This window comes from Nymphaea colorata, chromosome 2 (assembly GCF_008831285.2).
Source record: "Nymphaea colorata isolate Beijing-Zhang1983 chromosome 2, ASM883128v2, whole genome shotgun sequence".
Lineage (NCBI taxonomy): Eukaryota > Viridiplantae > Streptophyta > Magnoliopsida > Nymphaeales > Nymphaeaceae > Nymphaea > Nymphaea colorata.
This window is the reverse complement of record NC_045139.1, coordinates 15,060,806-15,074,263: the sequence shown is the minus strand read 5'-3', so window position 1 is coordinate 15,074,263 and position 13,458 is coordinate 15,060,806. Positions and strand designations below refer to the sequence as shown.

The 13,458-nt window shown below is 38.5% G+C and overlaps 2 protein-coding genes across 2 annotated transcripts; one reads left to right on the top strand and one right to left on the bottom strand.

Annotated features, from left to right (window-relative positions):
- Positions 1–26: 26 nt before the first annotated feature.
- LOC116249008 (uncharacterized) lies at positions 27–3,530 on the bottom strand. The gene is made up of 2 exons (XM_031622095.2): positions 2,788–3,530; positions 27–163 (listed from the first exon to the last, which is right to left on the bottom strand). Exon 1 carries the CDS (start codon positions 3,216–3,218, stop codon positions 2,790–2,792), a length of 429 nt encoding a protein of 142 aa, XP_031477955.1. The 5' UTR covers positions 3,219–3,530; the 3' UTR covers positions 27–163; positions 2,788–2,789.
- A 1,466-nt stretch (positions 3,531–4,996) lies between these two features.
- LOC116247888 (casein kinase 1-like protein 3) lies at positions 4,997–12,903 on the top strand. Its single transcript, XM_031620313.2, has 17 exons — positions 4,997–5,278; positions 5,379–5,419; positions 5,974–6,043; positions 6,123–6,271; positions 6,917–7,012; positions 7,098–7,168; positions 7,976–8,037; positions 8,117–8,180; positions 9,169–9,253; positions 9,342–9,468; positions 9,844–9,926; positions 10,054–10,111; positions 10,245–10,372; positions 10,568–10,732; positions 10,837–10,956; positions 11,239–11,354; positions 11,468–12,903. Exons 1-15 carry the CDS (start codon positions 5,203–5,205, stop codon positions 10,840–10,842), a joined length of 1,281 nt encoding a protein of 426 aa, XP_031476173.1. The 5' UTR covers positions 4,997–5,202; the 3' UTR covers positions 10,843–10,956; positions 11,239–11,354; positions 11,468–12,903.
- The last annotated feature ends 555 nt before the right edge of the window (positions 12,904–13,458 follow it).

The following is a 13,458-nucleotide window of genomic DNA, read 5'->3' as shown; positions in this document are numbered from 1 at the left end:
AGGTACGGCTAAAATGGAGCTTAATTGCCGGCAGAAAATCGCATCAACGTAAAATGTGCCATCGAACAAACAGCTGAATGAACTAAACTTTTACGATTTTCTGAATGAGGGTCACACTTTTTATAGAATGTCAAATAAGAGGCTGAGCTACACTTCAATTTACCTGAGAAACAAAAAAAACTTTGTTAACTAAAATAGCGAACAATGTAAACTAGTTATAAGGATAATGTTGAAAAAGCGATAGTTAATTTTTTCGTTTCCCTCGTTAATTAAGTTTTACTTTATGAACTCCTATTTGATAGTTCTCCTATTTGATAGTTTTGTTGAAAGCTCAGGCGCGTATTAGAAACATCACAAAAGTGGGTGGTCTTTTTTAATTATAAACAAAGGGCATGGCCGAAAATTCAAATTCTACCTTGTTTACTAATTATGCAAAAGCTACGCCATAGAAAGCCCACCGTCGCATTTGTTTAAAACAAATTTTCCCAAAGGGAAGGATTACGAAGAGACCAGTACATGAATCCCTCAAATTGTGGCAAGGTTGAAGCATGCCAAGCATTTGAAATCATTGCCAGCTTCAAGAAAAGCTTTCTGAAATAGTCCAAGTTTCCAACTGTTGCGGGCAAGAGAAGTTACGTTTTATGATAGCGGTGACCTCAAGGGGCATTGAAGTGGTAAGGTAACTCATACTCCAAAGTTCGTCGCTGTCATGTTTCGGTATATTATTCTTTTGCATTTCAAACGGTAACAAGCACGACACTCGAGTTGAATGATGTATTGTAGGTCTACCTAAACTTTAAACAAACCCTAATCTTGAGCGCATGAAAGTATGATCTTGAAAGTTTTATGGAGAAGGTAGTTTCCCCCGAATAAACAATGCGATGGCTGCAACTACACCTTTACTTATTATGAAACCCTAGTTTCAACTAGACTAAATTATATCATAATAGTTTGGAGAAGAATCAAAAGAATTGCTTGCGATTTTCTTGAACCAAATTGGTGCTTTTTTCTAAAAAGGTAAGCTGTCAAAAAACTAGAAGAAGATGAAGGTCAAAGTTGCTCTGTTTCATATGGTGACAGGTCAAATATTAGATCATATATCACTATATCAGCCAATATGAGCTAATACCATGGATCATCAGATCGGTTTCAACCTGGAAAAAGCCGAGTACAGAGTTCACTAGCTTATGCCAGCACCGAGTGTGGCTCATCGAAACTTGAAAAGCTCCAGCCCGCTGTTGCCGACTTGGAATTGATCAAGAAATGTGAGAGTTTATAACTTGGTAAGTGAAATGATCAATCCGTCAAGTTCAGGGTCAACTAGGAACTCCAGATTTTGAAGTCATGGATTGGCCCAGGTGTTGAGAATCATTAACTTGGTTCTTCGATCGATTGTGTTCATTTTATGCATATTCCACATAGTTTGTAATACAAGTTTTGGCGGTTTTCAGAATATCAAGACCGCCAACTATGAGCATTGCTATGCACTAATCTCAACAATTCAAACATTATAATCCACTAGCTCATAAATGAAAATGCGTAAAATAGCTTTTCGAAAAGTTAACCACCTATTACTTTATAAGTTGGAAATTCCTTTTTGAGTTATTTTTACAACTATACTAAAGTAATCCAGGGATTGAGATTAATATACAACTAATGCTTTATATTTGGTGGACAGAATTCACACATTTTTTGGCATTTTTTAGATCTGAAGAAACTAACATCTATAAAGTATCCAAGTTGGGTTTACAAAAAGAGCATTTAAAAGCACAGGCTTTTCGACCTTTGTATGAATGATAAGAATGACCCGCTCGAAACCTTTTTCTTTTCTGATGATAAAGCCAATGAGATTTGTAACCAAGGAACCACTCGAAGACACATATCAAATGTTCACAATCAGAGTACATATATACAAGGTTCACAATCAGAGTGCATTCTTTGATTGGCCAAGACTCGAGAGACCCAATGTCAGCAAAAACCATGTTTTCAATGTCAGCAAACCATAATTCTTTATCTTCGTGGATAGACAAGGAACAAAGGATTGGTGCTGTCCTTAGCAAAGGAGAGAATGATTTAATCCACTGAGAACTTCACAAGTTTAGATTATACTGTTCTTCCAAAGATGAAAATCCTTAACTTTTGCTTACAGAGAAAGGGGAGCTCACAAGAGATAGTTGGCGTCTTCTCCAACAAGTTGGAATGGAGGAGAGTTCTAAGAAGTGCTATGGTCCTATGGAAGGAAGAAACTCACTTAGTGGACATTCTGCAATAGATTGAATGGCTCCAATGTGCACGTGGCAGATGATAACCTCTCTGCCCATATAGGTGATGCCCTGCTTTAGATTCTGTGTCTGCCTTTGGATGAGCTGCGTCTGTTTCAGTCGTGCTCCTTCTTGGTTTCAATCTGGGTGGGTACAGCAACGGTGCTAATGTTTTGTTCTTTCAACAGTGCTTCTACTGTATTCAATGTCTGTGGATGGGTCTTTATGCAAGATCTTGTAGATCTCTATACCTCAAATTTCACAAGGAAAAGGGGATGCAAGAGAAATTGTTCCTCGAGAAAACAGACGTGCGGAAGTCCTATTCCTAGGGAACCAATTTATCCAGGTTTTCCGGTAATGGAGTTGGTGAATCACAGAACCTTGTCACCATCGAATGAGTGAGTGCAGGAAAAGAAAACAGGCAAGTTAAATACCCCAAGCATCGAAAGATCGAATCAAAATCCACCAAGCAAAGAAAACAAGCAAGAAAAGGGAGAAGAGAATAGGAAGGAGGCAGTGGGCGCGCCTTTAGGATGGGACGTGCGGCTTGGAGGAATCGATGCAGAGCCAGACGCCGAGGGCGACAAGGGAGGTGCCCAGAAGTACGGGGGAGAGGCGGGTGGGCTCGCCGAGGAGGGCAGCGAAGAGAGCGGTGGAGGCGAAGGTGACGGCGTTGGTGACTGGAACGGCGAGGGAGATCGGGGATGAGCCGAGGGCAACGAAGAAGGCGGCGGAGGCGGAAAGGTTGAGGAGGAAGGGGAGTGTGTACTGCCACACGAGGAGGAGCGCCGCCCACTCCCTGGCGGTGCCAAGGAGGCCGCGGTGGTGGGAACGGCGGAGTTGGGATTGGCGGTGCTCCCAGAGGAGGGCTCCCTTCCTCATGAGGGCGTTGGTGGCTCCCCAGACGAGGCCAACGGCGACCATCTTCTCGATGCCTTCTCCACCTCCTCCTCCCATTATCGGCTGCTGCAGAAGCTGGAAGAAGGCCCAGGAAGGAAGAACCTGGGCAAAATCAGGGATCTCTCCCTCCAGATGGTCATGGATTGGAATTTGGGTCTGGAGTCTGGACTCTATATCTGAAATCGAACTCTCTCTCTCTCTCTCTCTCTCAATTGCATCAAACTTCTTGACATTTGATGGAATATCAAATATGGGGAGTTAGACATGCATTCAGTCTTATGCTACCATCATGCTAATGGCTCTTGCTTGCATCGTAAGTAAATTGACTGGTTGAGAAAGGACCGCCATTTCTGTTGTTGGCTTGGTGCTTTCATGGCGGATTGAGAAAGAAAACGTTCCAAGTCATTTAGCTAGGTGCCCAACAAATTTCTTTCCGTTCTCTTACGAGTTATTCTCTTTTTTTCTTCTGGGTGGCGTTTGGTCCTATCAAATCTGTCGTTGACACATAGAAGAACCTCACTCTTTTACACATGGTTAAAGAACCTCCTCCTTTTCTCCATAACTTTTCATGGTTTCACTTAACCAGAACAGGAAGCCACTCACATGGAGTGATACAGACTTCCTAGCTACCACTTGGAATTCACATTCACATCAACAGGGTTTCTTTTCCAGCACCATCCGTGATATTTTTTTTTTTAGCAAATCTGTTGACATGAATGCAGTCTACCTGCTCAAATTAAAATAAATGAACGGAAAAAGTATGTTATGTGGATCAAACTTGTAAAATATTTTAGATCCAGTAGTCAGACAACATCTCAAATCCAATGTTTTTTGAGGGGATTAGAAAACCATGTATTCAAAATCTAATGATCCAAGGTTATCAAACGCCCCCATAGTATCTATAGACCTTGAGATGCCTGGAACTTTGATGTATTGCACTTGTAACGTGGTATTGGATCTTGACCTAAATTCATTAATCCAACTCATTCTGACCCCAATGCGATTGACTTGTTTAATACTTGTCCTTTTGTCTTATCATATGGACTATTTATTTCCTCTGTATAGATGTAAACAAATTCAACTAAACTTTACTTTGGTACACTTGAAGTTAAAATCGTTAATCTAATAAGCTCTCAACCATGGGTAAAACAGCCAAAGAATACAGTTGTTTGAGAAAATGGAAAAGCAGGAGACGATTTGGTTGATCAGAATGAAGGGAAGATTGACTTGTTAAGGACTTTTTCCATTAACAGCTTGTTTTTAATTTAAATTTTTTGAGTTTACTTTTTATTTTATTTTTTACAGCTATGAATTTGGCAATATACAAAATCACATCGAACGTTTCTATATAGTTAAGAAAGCACGTAAAAATTTTCCATGGTTAATAAAAAGATCCGTACGATTAATTTAGTCAAACTAATTACTCAATTAGTAAAAAGCTTACTTTTTACTTTATGGAAAAGGACATAAAATTAAGACATAGTAAATGATGTGTCAATATTATTGATTCTGGTTAAATAAAGTTAATGCAAGATAATAAAACTGAAATTTGTCTTTATTGAAGGTACTTCGATCTTCTTGTCACATTAACCACATCGTAAGTTAGTGATATTGGAACAATAAATATCAAGAAAATTGAGTGTGCTTGAAAAATTTATCCCTTGCAAAATTCTCTTTATTAAAAAAAAGTTGCTTTCAAAGAGGTTTCTCATTGTTTTGCAAAAACAACTTTATTTTCGAAACCGATAATAATGATGGGCCGTTTAAGCGGTAATTTCAATGATGCCTTGAAATGGTGGGCTATAAAAGGCGGGTAAAAGGATCACAGTGGGGCGGGTGAGAGACCAGATCTGTGCGCGGCTGCGGACGAAGTTCCCCCGTTTCTACCTCTTGCTTTCCTTCTTTACTCTATCTCCGTCATCTCCCTTCTCCAGAGTCTTCCCTCCTCCTTGCGCACGCCCCTTCTCGCTCTCCCTTTCGTTGAGGGAGTAGGCCAGGCCTAAGTTTGACGTGGGATTTGATGATATTGGGCTCCTGATCGATGGAAAGGATCGTAGGGGAGAAATTCAAACTAGGTCGGAAGATCGGGAGTGGATCCTTTGGGGAGATTTATCTTGGTGAGGGATTTGGCTTTGGTTTTGTGAATAGATGATTTCTGGGTCGTCTTGCTCCTCTGACTGCTCTCTGTCTTTCTTTCCCTCTCTGAATTTGTTTCAGCGGCCCATATTGAGACGAACGAGGTTGTCGCAGTGAAGCTTGTGAGTTTTCTGGTCTTGGCTCTGAGTTTTATGGTCTTGGCTCTTGTTCTAGGGTTTGATCGGCCTTTTTTCTTATGGTGGATGTGATTTGTGGTTGCGAATTGAAGGTTGAATTGGATTTTTTTTTTTTGCTTCTGCATTGAGTGTGACAGTGTGTACCACCCGAGTTCGTGTTCCGCTTGATTCGTTGTCCATGTTCTACCAAATTTGGTACTGATGCAATCCCTTTTGTTGGGTTGTTTGAAGGTCTTAGGCGTTCTAAATTTTCTATCTATCCGCCATGTTGAAAATTTCTTGTGCCATCCAAAACTGATTGACTCTTTGCAACTTGTTGCCTTCCAGAGATTGTAAACCGGAGCCAATTTATTACTTTGGATAAAAAAATACAGCCACTGATTTCTGTAAAATGTTGCGCTTTCTAGACGTCTATTATTATATGTTCTGCCAACAGGTCATTTGCAGAACTTGTCGTTTTGAGGTAGATAGAGTTGCATAGTTACTCATTGATTATGTTTGTGAGATCGTGATCTGTATTTATCTCTTGCGGGCTACAGGAAAATAGCAAGACGAAACACCCACAACTGTTTTATGAAGCCAAGCTCTATAAGCTTCTCCAGGGTGGAAGTAAGCACTCGGAAGACTGCCTTTCCCATCCTCGTTTATCACGACCATCGAGGGGCTGATTGTCGTTTCCTTTCTGTAGGCGGTATTGCAAACATCAAGTGGTGTGGGGTGAATGGTGAAGACAATGCGCTTGTCCTTGATTTGCTGGGGCCAAGTCTGGAGGACCTGTTTGTTTACTGTGGAAGGAAATTTTCGTTGAAGACTGTCTTAATGTTGGCAGATCAAATGGTAAGCTATTCACCTCTTTCCTGTTAATTTTTGGGATCCACTATTAGTCTAGTGAATGCATAATGTAAATAACTTGTGATCATCTACTCTTTGCTCGTATGCACTGTCTTACTAGTGGTCCTCAACCTGCCAACTATACAAATTCCAAAACTATACAGTATACAGAATTGTTTTGTAATTTCTCACGCATCTGAAATGCCAAACAGAAACTTGTTTTTTACCTATGTTTTAGGTTGCAATATATTCAATCAGAACTATATCTAACCAACTAAGAAAAGGCACAGGGAATCCATATACTCTTACTTTTAACAACTTCTGGTATTGTATATCTAGATGTCTTCTATCATTAACTTTGACATTGGTCAGGAGCTACAAATTTTGTTAATGGCAACCACTTAGTTAAGCTGTGCTCTGGACCCATTTGTTTTAGCTCGTCCTTTTTTTTGCATGTATAAGCTGTATTAATTTATTTTTAGCTTATATTTTTTCTTTGCACGTCTGAGTTGAATTGGAACGCGTAAGCTGCCTGCTCTAGTTATTTGAGTGAGTGACTACAAGCTGTGTTTCTTCTTAATCCATTTGCACAATGCTTGTACTTCTTATGGTTGTTGATTTCTCCTAAGTGATCCACTATCCTTTTTCCAGATAACTAGAATAGAGTATGTGCACTCAAAAGGATTCCTACATAGAGACATTAAGCCTGATAATTTCCTTATGGGTCTCGGCAAGAAAGCAAATCAGGTAATTATACTTTATTAGCTTGTTCTGTTTAATGGGATTATGGGTATTTTTGTTAGTGAGGATTTGATAATTTTGTTTTGTGCAGGTGTATATCATTGATTTTGGACTTGCAAAACGTTATCGTGATTCAACAACCAATCGCCACATTCCCTATAGGTACACAATCTCTCTGTCGATCATGCAGAAATCAGTAGTCCAAGAACTTATTTACATACTTTTAAATGTATGCCTTAATGAAAAATCATGTATCATGAAGGTATATGTTGTATATAATATGAAACAGTGCAGGAAAAAGTTTGAAAGCCCATTGTTTTTCTTGTTTTATTATCGTATAAACTATAAACTATAAACTATGAACTTAAGGACAATAAGGTATTGTGTGGAATTAGTTTTGTTCTATACAAGAGGAGATCTCGAGCATAATGAAATGGTACTGTGGCGCACCAAAAAAAAAGGGAAGACTACAATGCTACTTTTAACAAGGCCATAGAACCACATGATGTATTAAGTAAAGTGGCTAAAATCCATTGAAAATTGAACATTTCGTAGACTCAAGAGCACAAATGGCTGGACGACCGATACAGATTAAGAAAAAAAGTTGAAGATTGGAATGAGATTTAGTCAACTTCTGATGACCTAATCAGTGACCATCGTTCAACCTGATACTAACCTTAGCTAAAGGAAAGTGAGCAAAAGTCTCCATGGACACACTCTAATGATGGTTCTTTTCTTTCCTTCATTTCTTTTTTCTGTATATGCTATCTACTTTGTGAGAATAAGTAGGATCACATAATGCTCTATTGAGGTTTTTTTTCTAGCTGCAACTGATTCAACTATGTAATTCTTACAGGTCCAACCTTATTCGTTTTCCTTTGAAGGATATGCCATTGAGTTTTTACTTTAAAACCTTGGGATTAATATGGTGCTAAAAAACATGTTCTTTCTATTCTTTGTCTGCTACAGGGAGAACAAGAACCTTACTGGCACGGCTCGCTATGCAAGTTGCAACACTCATCTGGGCATTGGTGAGCATCTAATCCTTTGCTTCTTCTGGTTGATTCCTTTGACATTTTAAACTTTTATTTATATGTTTCCTTTCTGTAGAACAAAGTCGGCGGGATGATTTGGAGTCTCTTGGATATGTTCTTCTATACTTCCTAAGAGGAAGGTAAAGCTTCCTTCTGATGTCAATAATTTTTTGTGCCCTTAAGTTTCTTTGTAGTGAGTGATTTTTCAGCGATTTAAGTGCACAATGTGCTGCTGCTGCTTACTTTAAACTTCAAGTTCTATGAAAGTTTTCACTTTTTGATGTATTTAAGTGGGGTTTGGTTCTATCGATTCATTATTGTTGCTATTAGAAAGTTTCCTTCTATATCATGTTTGTGACACGTGAATCAAGCCTGGAATTGTATCACAGCATGTGAAATTATCAGATTTGTATCCAGTTGTAAGTAAATATGTTCAGGGAATGAGGTGTTATCATGTTGGATCAACGTGAATGTTGCAGCAGTGTAGGTAGGTTTAACTAACCCAGTTTTCATTTTTTTTTTAAGTAAAGATACTTCCATTTTCTAATCATGCATGTGTACCTTGCGGCATGGTTAGTTATTTACTTATGCATGCTTGATCATATATTCGTATGTGTGTGTGTGTCTGTGTCTCGTTTGATGGGCACATGTTGCTTTAGATTCTGTCACAAACAATTACATTGTTACGATTCTAATTTACGAATTCAATGTGTTTGCTATTGCATTTTAATCAGATAGTCCATTGGGATTCTGTTCTTGCAAGAATCCTTTAGGGTACTTCTATAGGGTTTTGTATACATGATGGTGAACAGGTTTTAAATGGATTATGTTTGTTAGAAGGTTTGCATTTTTTGGTTGTTCCAACTCCAATTGAAATCCATCTCCCTATATCCCTTTTCTTAACCAAGTATGATAGATTTGCACCAACATCTAAGTTCCACATTAGTTCATTTTTTCTAGCAAAGCAGGATATTTTGTCTGGCTGTTTTTACTTTTTCAGTGGTTTCATCTTTAATTTAAGAGTAGTTTGTGGTGGTGGGACTCGTTTTCTAGTCTATCTACTGCTAGTTAGAGTTGTTTGCATGGCATGCATCAGTAGGTTGCTAATGTTGTTATTTCTTTTTGCAGTCTTCCTTGGCAGGGTCTGAAGGCTGCTACGAAGAAACAGAAATATGATAAGATATGTGAGAAGAAGGTTTCAACTCCTATTGAAGTATGTTTTGTTACATCCTTTTTACTTTTTCTTGCTGTTTATGTACTGCTCATGTTTCTTTACTAAGTTTTCTAAATTGTCCTGATAGGTTCTATGCAAGTCTTATCCAGTTGAGTTCGCTTCGTACTTACATTACTGTCACTCACTGACATTCGATCAGCGACCTGATTATGGTTTCTTGAAGCGCTTGTTCCGGGAATTGTTCACTCGTGAAGGTTGAATTCATGCTAAATTATTACTTTTACTTCATATGAATGGTGGTGCTTAGAACATTTTATCTTAAACTTATATCTCTGAAAAGTTTACGTTGAGGTGCTTAGTGGGGTTTAGTGAATTGCCACTGGCTAAGTAGTGCACTTCTTCTTCTATGCCTAAGACAGATTTTTTCTTAATGAATCCACTGAAGTTACTTTGTGTTTGTTACCGTGTAGTCTGTGTTTATTTTCATGGAGTTTCTTTTCAGAGATAATCACTGAGCTCTTGGAGTTTTCTTTATGTTGCTAATATGTATTTCTTTTGCATAATTCAGTATGAGTCTTTACAAATGTGAGATGCTTCTCTAACTTTGCTTTCTCGTTTAATTTTAACAGGCTATGAGTTTGACTACATATTTGATTGGACCATCTTAAAATATCAACAAGCACAACGGACAAAATCTCATCAGCGTTCTTCTGTTAGTTTTTGTATTTTACATGTTTCCTTAGTTTGTGCAAAATTTGAACTCTATTTTATGCATTGATATGACTCATTTTTTACTCATCGTACCAAACTCATCATGGAATATATGGTCGGACTTGCAGCCTATTTCTGGAGGGACTAGCAGCAATGCCATAGCAATGAATCCTGGTAAACATCGAGGTTGGTGAAGTCATATTTTGCTTGATATTTTCTAACCGAGCTTCACTGGCCTTTTTTTTCATCAAGATTCTTACACTGAACTTGACTTATTGGAATTGTTTACTGCAATGACATCTTTTTGTTGATTTTTCAGGTTTAAATGATGTTTCTTATCCAGGAATTGGAGCCATGGATGGTAATGTTGCTCATCCAGATGTCAGAATGCAATTCAGGCCAGCAATAGACAAGACTTTTGGTGATGTTCATGCCCATGAGAAAACTGTGAGTTCTTGTCTCTAATTGAAGCTGAAATTCTTGCTATTCTTCTCTGCTTGTTCATATGCATGTATGATTCTAAAATTGTGGTCTATTTCTTTTTATGAGATGTAGGTGTAGGGAATGGAATGTTTCTTATTTGCTGCTGGCAGCGCCATGTCTGAAGCCAATTATTGTTGATCAATTTTTTATCATTTGCAGAGAGTTGGAGCTCTGGTTGATAAGCTACACTTGCCTTCAACATCATTTGTGCATTCAAGTACCTCCAGGAGAAATATCATCACCGGAAAGCCACTAGGGCCAAACGAGAGCACATATAATGGTACGAGTGGTCCATCAAGTCCCTGGTTCTCATCAAAACGGATGGTAAGCTCGTCCAGGTGTCTTGTTAATTTATTTTGTTGAACTCATTTAAAGAAGGATATATTCCCATTTTATATATCTAATATGGAAGTTGTACTCTTTCCCAGGAATAACAAATTAGATGAACACCCATGAGCAGTCAACCGTGATGGCTGTAAAAGAACATGACTCTTTCAGGGATCAAATTACATTTTGTGGATATCAGCGTACATACTGTAATTTTTAAGGTGACTACAAAACAAACCACATGGTGCTAAAAAATCGGCCTATTCAAGCTCCCTTGCTGCTTCATTATTTGTTACTGCTGTCAATTAACACCATCTTTCATTTTATGGTCCCTTGTAACTTGATGATAATGGTGTTCTTTCCTATTCTTCAGTCGATAAATCTTGTGGTCTTGATTGTGCTTTTTTTTTTTTATTTGTGATAAATGTATATCTTGGCCAATTTATTTCATATTGTCAAATTTCGCCCAAGCTTTATTTTTATGAGTTACTACTTTGAATTAGGCTCTTGGCCATTCATCTGGGTCACTTCTGTATTTCTGGTGACCTAGTTCGTCATTACTGGACAAAACCAACCGAAGTGAATGCCAAACTCTTGAGAGCTATACTTTGTTTATTAGGTACTTGCTTTCCTCTTTCATGAAGTCAAGGTTGTAAATTTTTTGTGCCATGCATGAGTATTTAGTTTAGTAATATAGCCTGTTTCTGACATTGAAACCACTTCTATTGCCAGAATCTGATGCTGCATGTTGAAGGTGACAGATAAAACATGGGTCTAAAGTTCTAAACAGTCCAAGTGAGCTCACTTGCTCATTCAATTCATGACAGAATCTCCTGTTTCTGAGTTGATGATAGGCTATTATGTTCAGAATTCCATGAAGAAATGGTCGTGGTTCAAGTTAAGGGACGAGGTATCCTTGTATTTGGGTGATGTTGCTCTTGTACTACAGAGCACCACTTTCATCAGCGCTTGGGTTATGGTGGTTTGGCTTTATAGACATTAAACGCCAACCAGTGAAAGTGCGTTTTTGTTGAAATATAGCTTTATTTAGCTTTTGGGTCTGATTGAGTGTTCTGGCCTGCAAAAAGTGTATATATTTCTGGATCATCAAAGCCATCCATCTGTGAAGTATGGGTTAGCCCATTTGAAGCTTGGAGATGACATACTTCAGTTGGGGAATTTCCTTGGTTCGCAGCTTGCATAGTGGAATTGTGCCTTTTGATTTTGATAGGCGGATGGTATCTAGTAATTAATGTGTCAGCACAAATCGGGAGGAGGTGATTGTGAGAAACTAGGAAACGGAATATTTACAGTTAATATTTTTGTCAACTTTGGTCTTTGGATGCTTTTGGTAGCTGCAGTTTATGGCATGTCACGTATGGCTGACGTATCACAGTCTATAAACAGTGAGGTCAACGAAGATGTTGCATTCATGGACCTATGTAGGGACATTCGAACTAGAGAAGCCCTTCTTCAACATTTGTTGCTGTCGGAGTTCGCAAGTATTTGCAAGTGAGTATTGCCGAATTCTATTATATTTTCTGATAATCTATTTTCTTTCAAATATTCAACATCCTTCTTCACTTTGTTGCTCCTTTCCAAAAGGAAATTTTCTTCCTAGCTTCTTCATGATACCTGCTTTTATACGTCCTTCCTTTGGAAGGACTTCGTCGTTTCTGTGCTCTCTCTCTCTCACACACGCAATGGCTACAGAAAGTTACTCTTTGGTGATTTGATTGGATGATTTATTTATATCAAATTTAAAAACGGATATTATAGGGGAAGTTAGGTTTTCACGTCTCTTTTTTTTTGTTTTTTGTTTTTTTTTTTTAATTTGTTTTCCTTCAAACAAATCCATGAATTTGTTATTCGCCGAGAGAGACAGGATCTTCAGGATTATTATCTGCATCACAATTTTATTTTTCGTTTTTTATGGTTGATTTCTTGACGTTCTTTTCTTGTGTTCTTGATAAATACATTAGATAAGTCCTGCCACCATTGTACGATGGCTATTCTTGACTTGTCGCTACTATGGCATGTATTTGACTGGTACAAACAATTGATATAGCTGTGCAACTGCTGGAAATAAAACTGTTCCACTAAAACGGCTATAATTTAAGTGATGAACAGAAATAAATGCTGTTGTTCCCTAATGGGGATTATTATCAGCTTGTTATTTTGGTTTTTTTAGAGGGGCTAGCTTAGCTGGGCCCAAAGAGTCATCCCTTGATGGTGGACTTGAAGTTTTGTAATCGGTGGCTCCTGCTGTCAGGCAGCATGATGGGAGGGGACGACGTCTATGCCTTGATGGTTCAGATGTGGGCAGTGCCGTATATACGATTTCGCATATAATCTTGACGTGATAGACATTTTGTTGTGTAAAATCCGCACATAGATTTCTTGTTTGTGCTTTTTAAGTTTTACCCATTTCCTCGATTTGGGAACCATCTCGTCTGGCTATGAAATCCAAACCAATTTGTGCTATGCAGCCGATACGTTGATTTTCTTTGGGTGACCAATTTACAAGCTCTATCATTTGGCCATGATTTTCGTTTGGGACACCAAGCCCTATTTGTAAGCCTCACGCTGAACATTGCAGTCTGCGTGGTGAGTGACACTTGATCTTGATTACTGATTTAGTATCCAGACCCACCGAGCTTGATGAAGATCACATGATGCTAAAGCTCACGGTAGAGCGGAAGAATTGGGATCTAACTTACGTT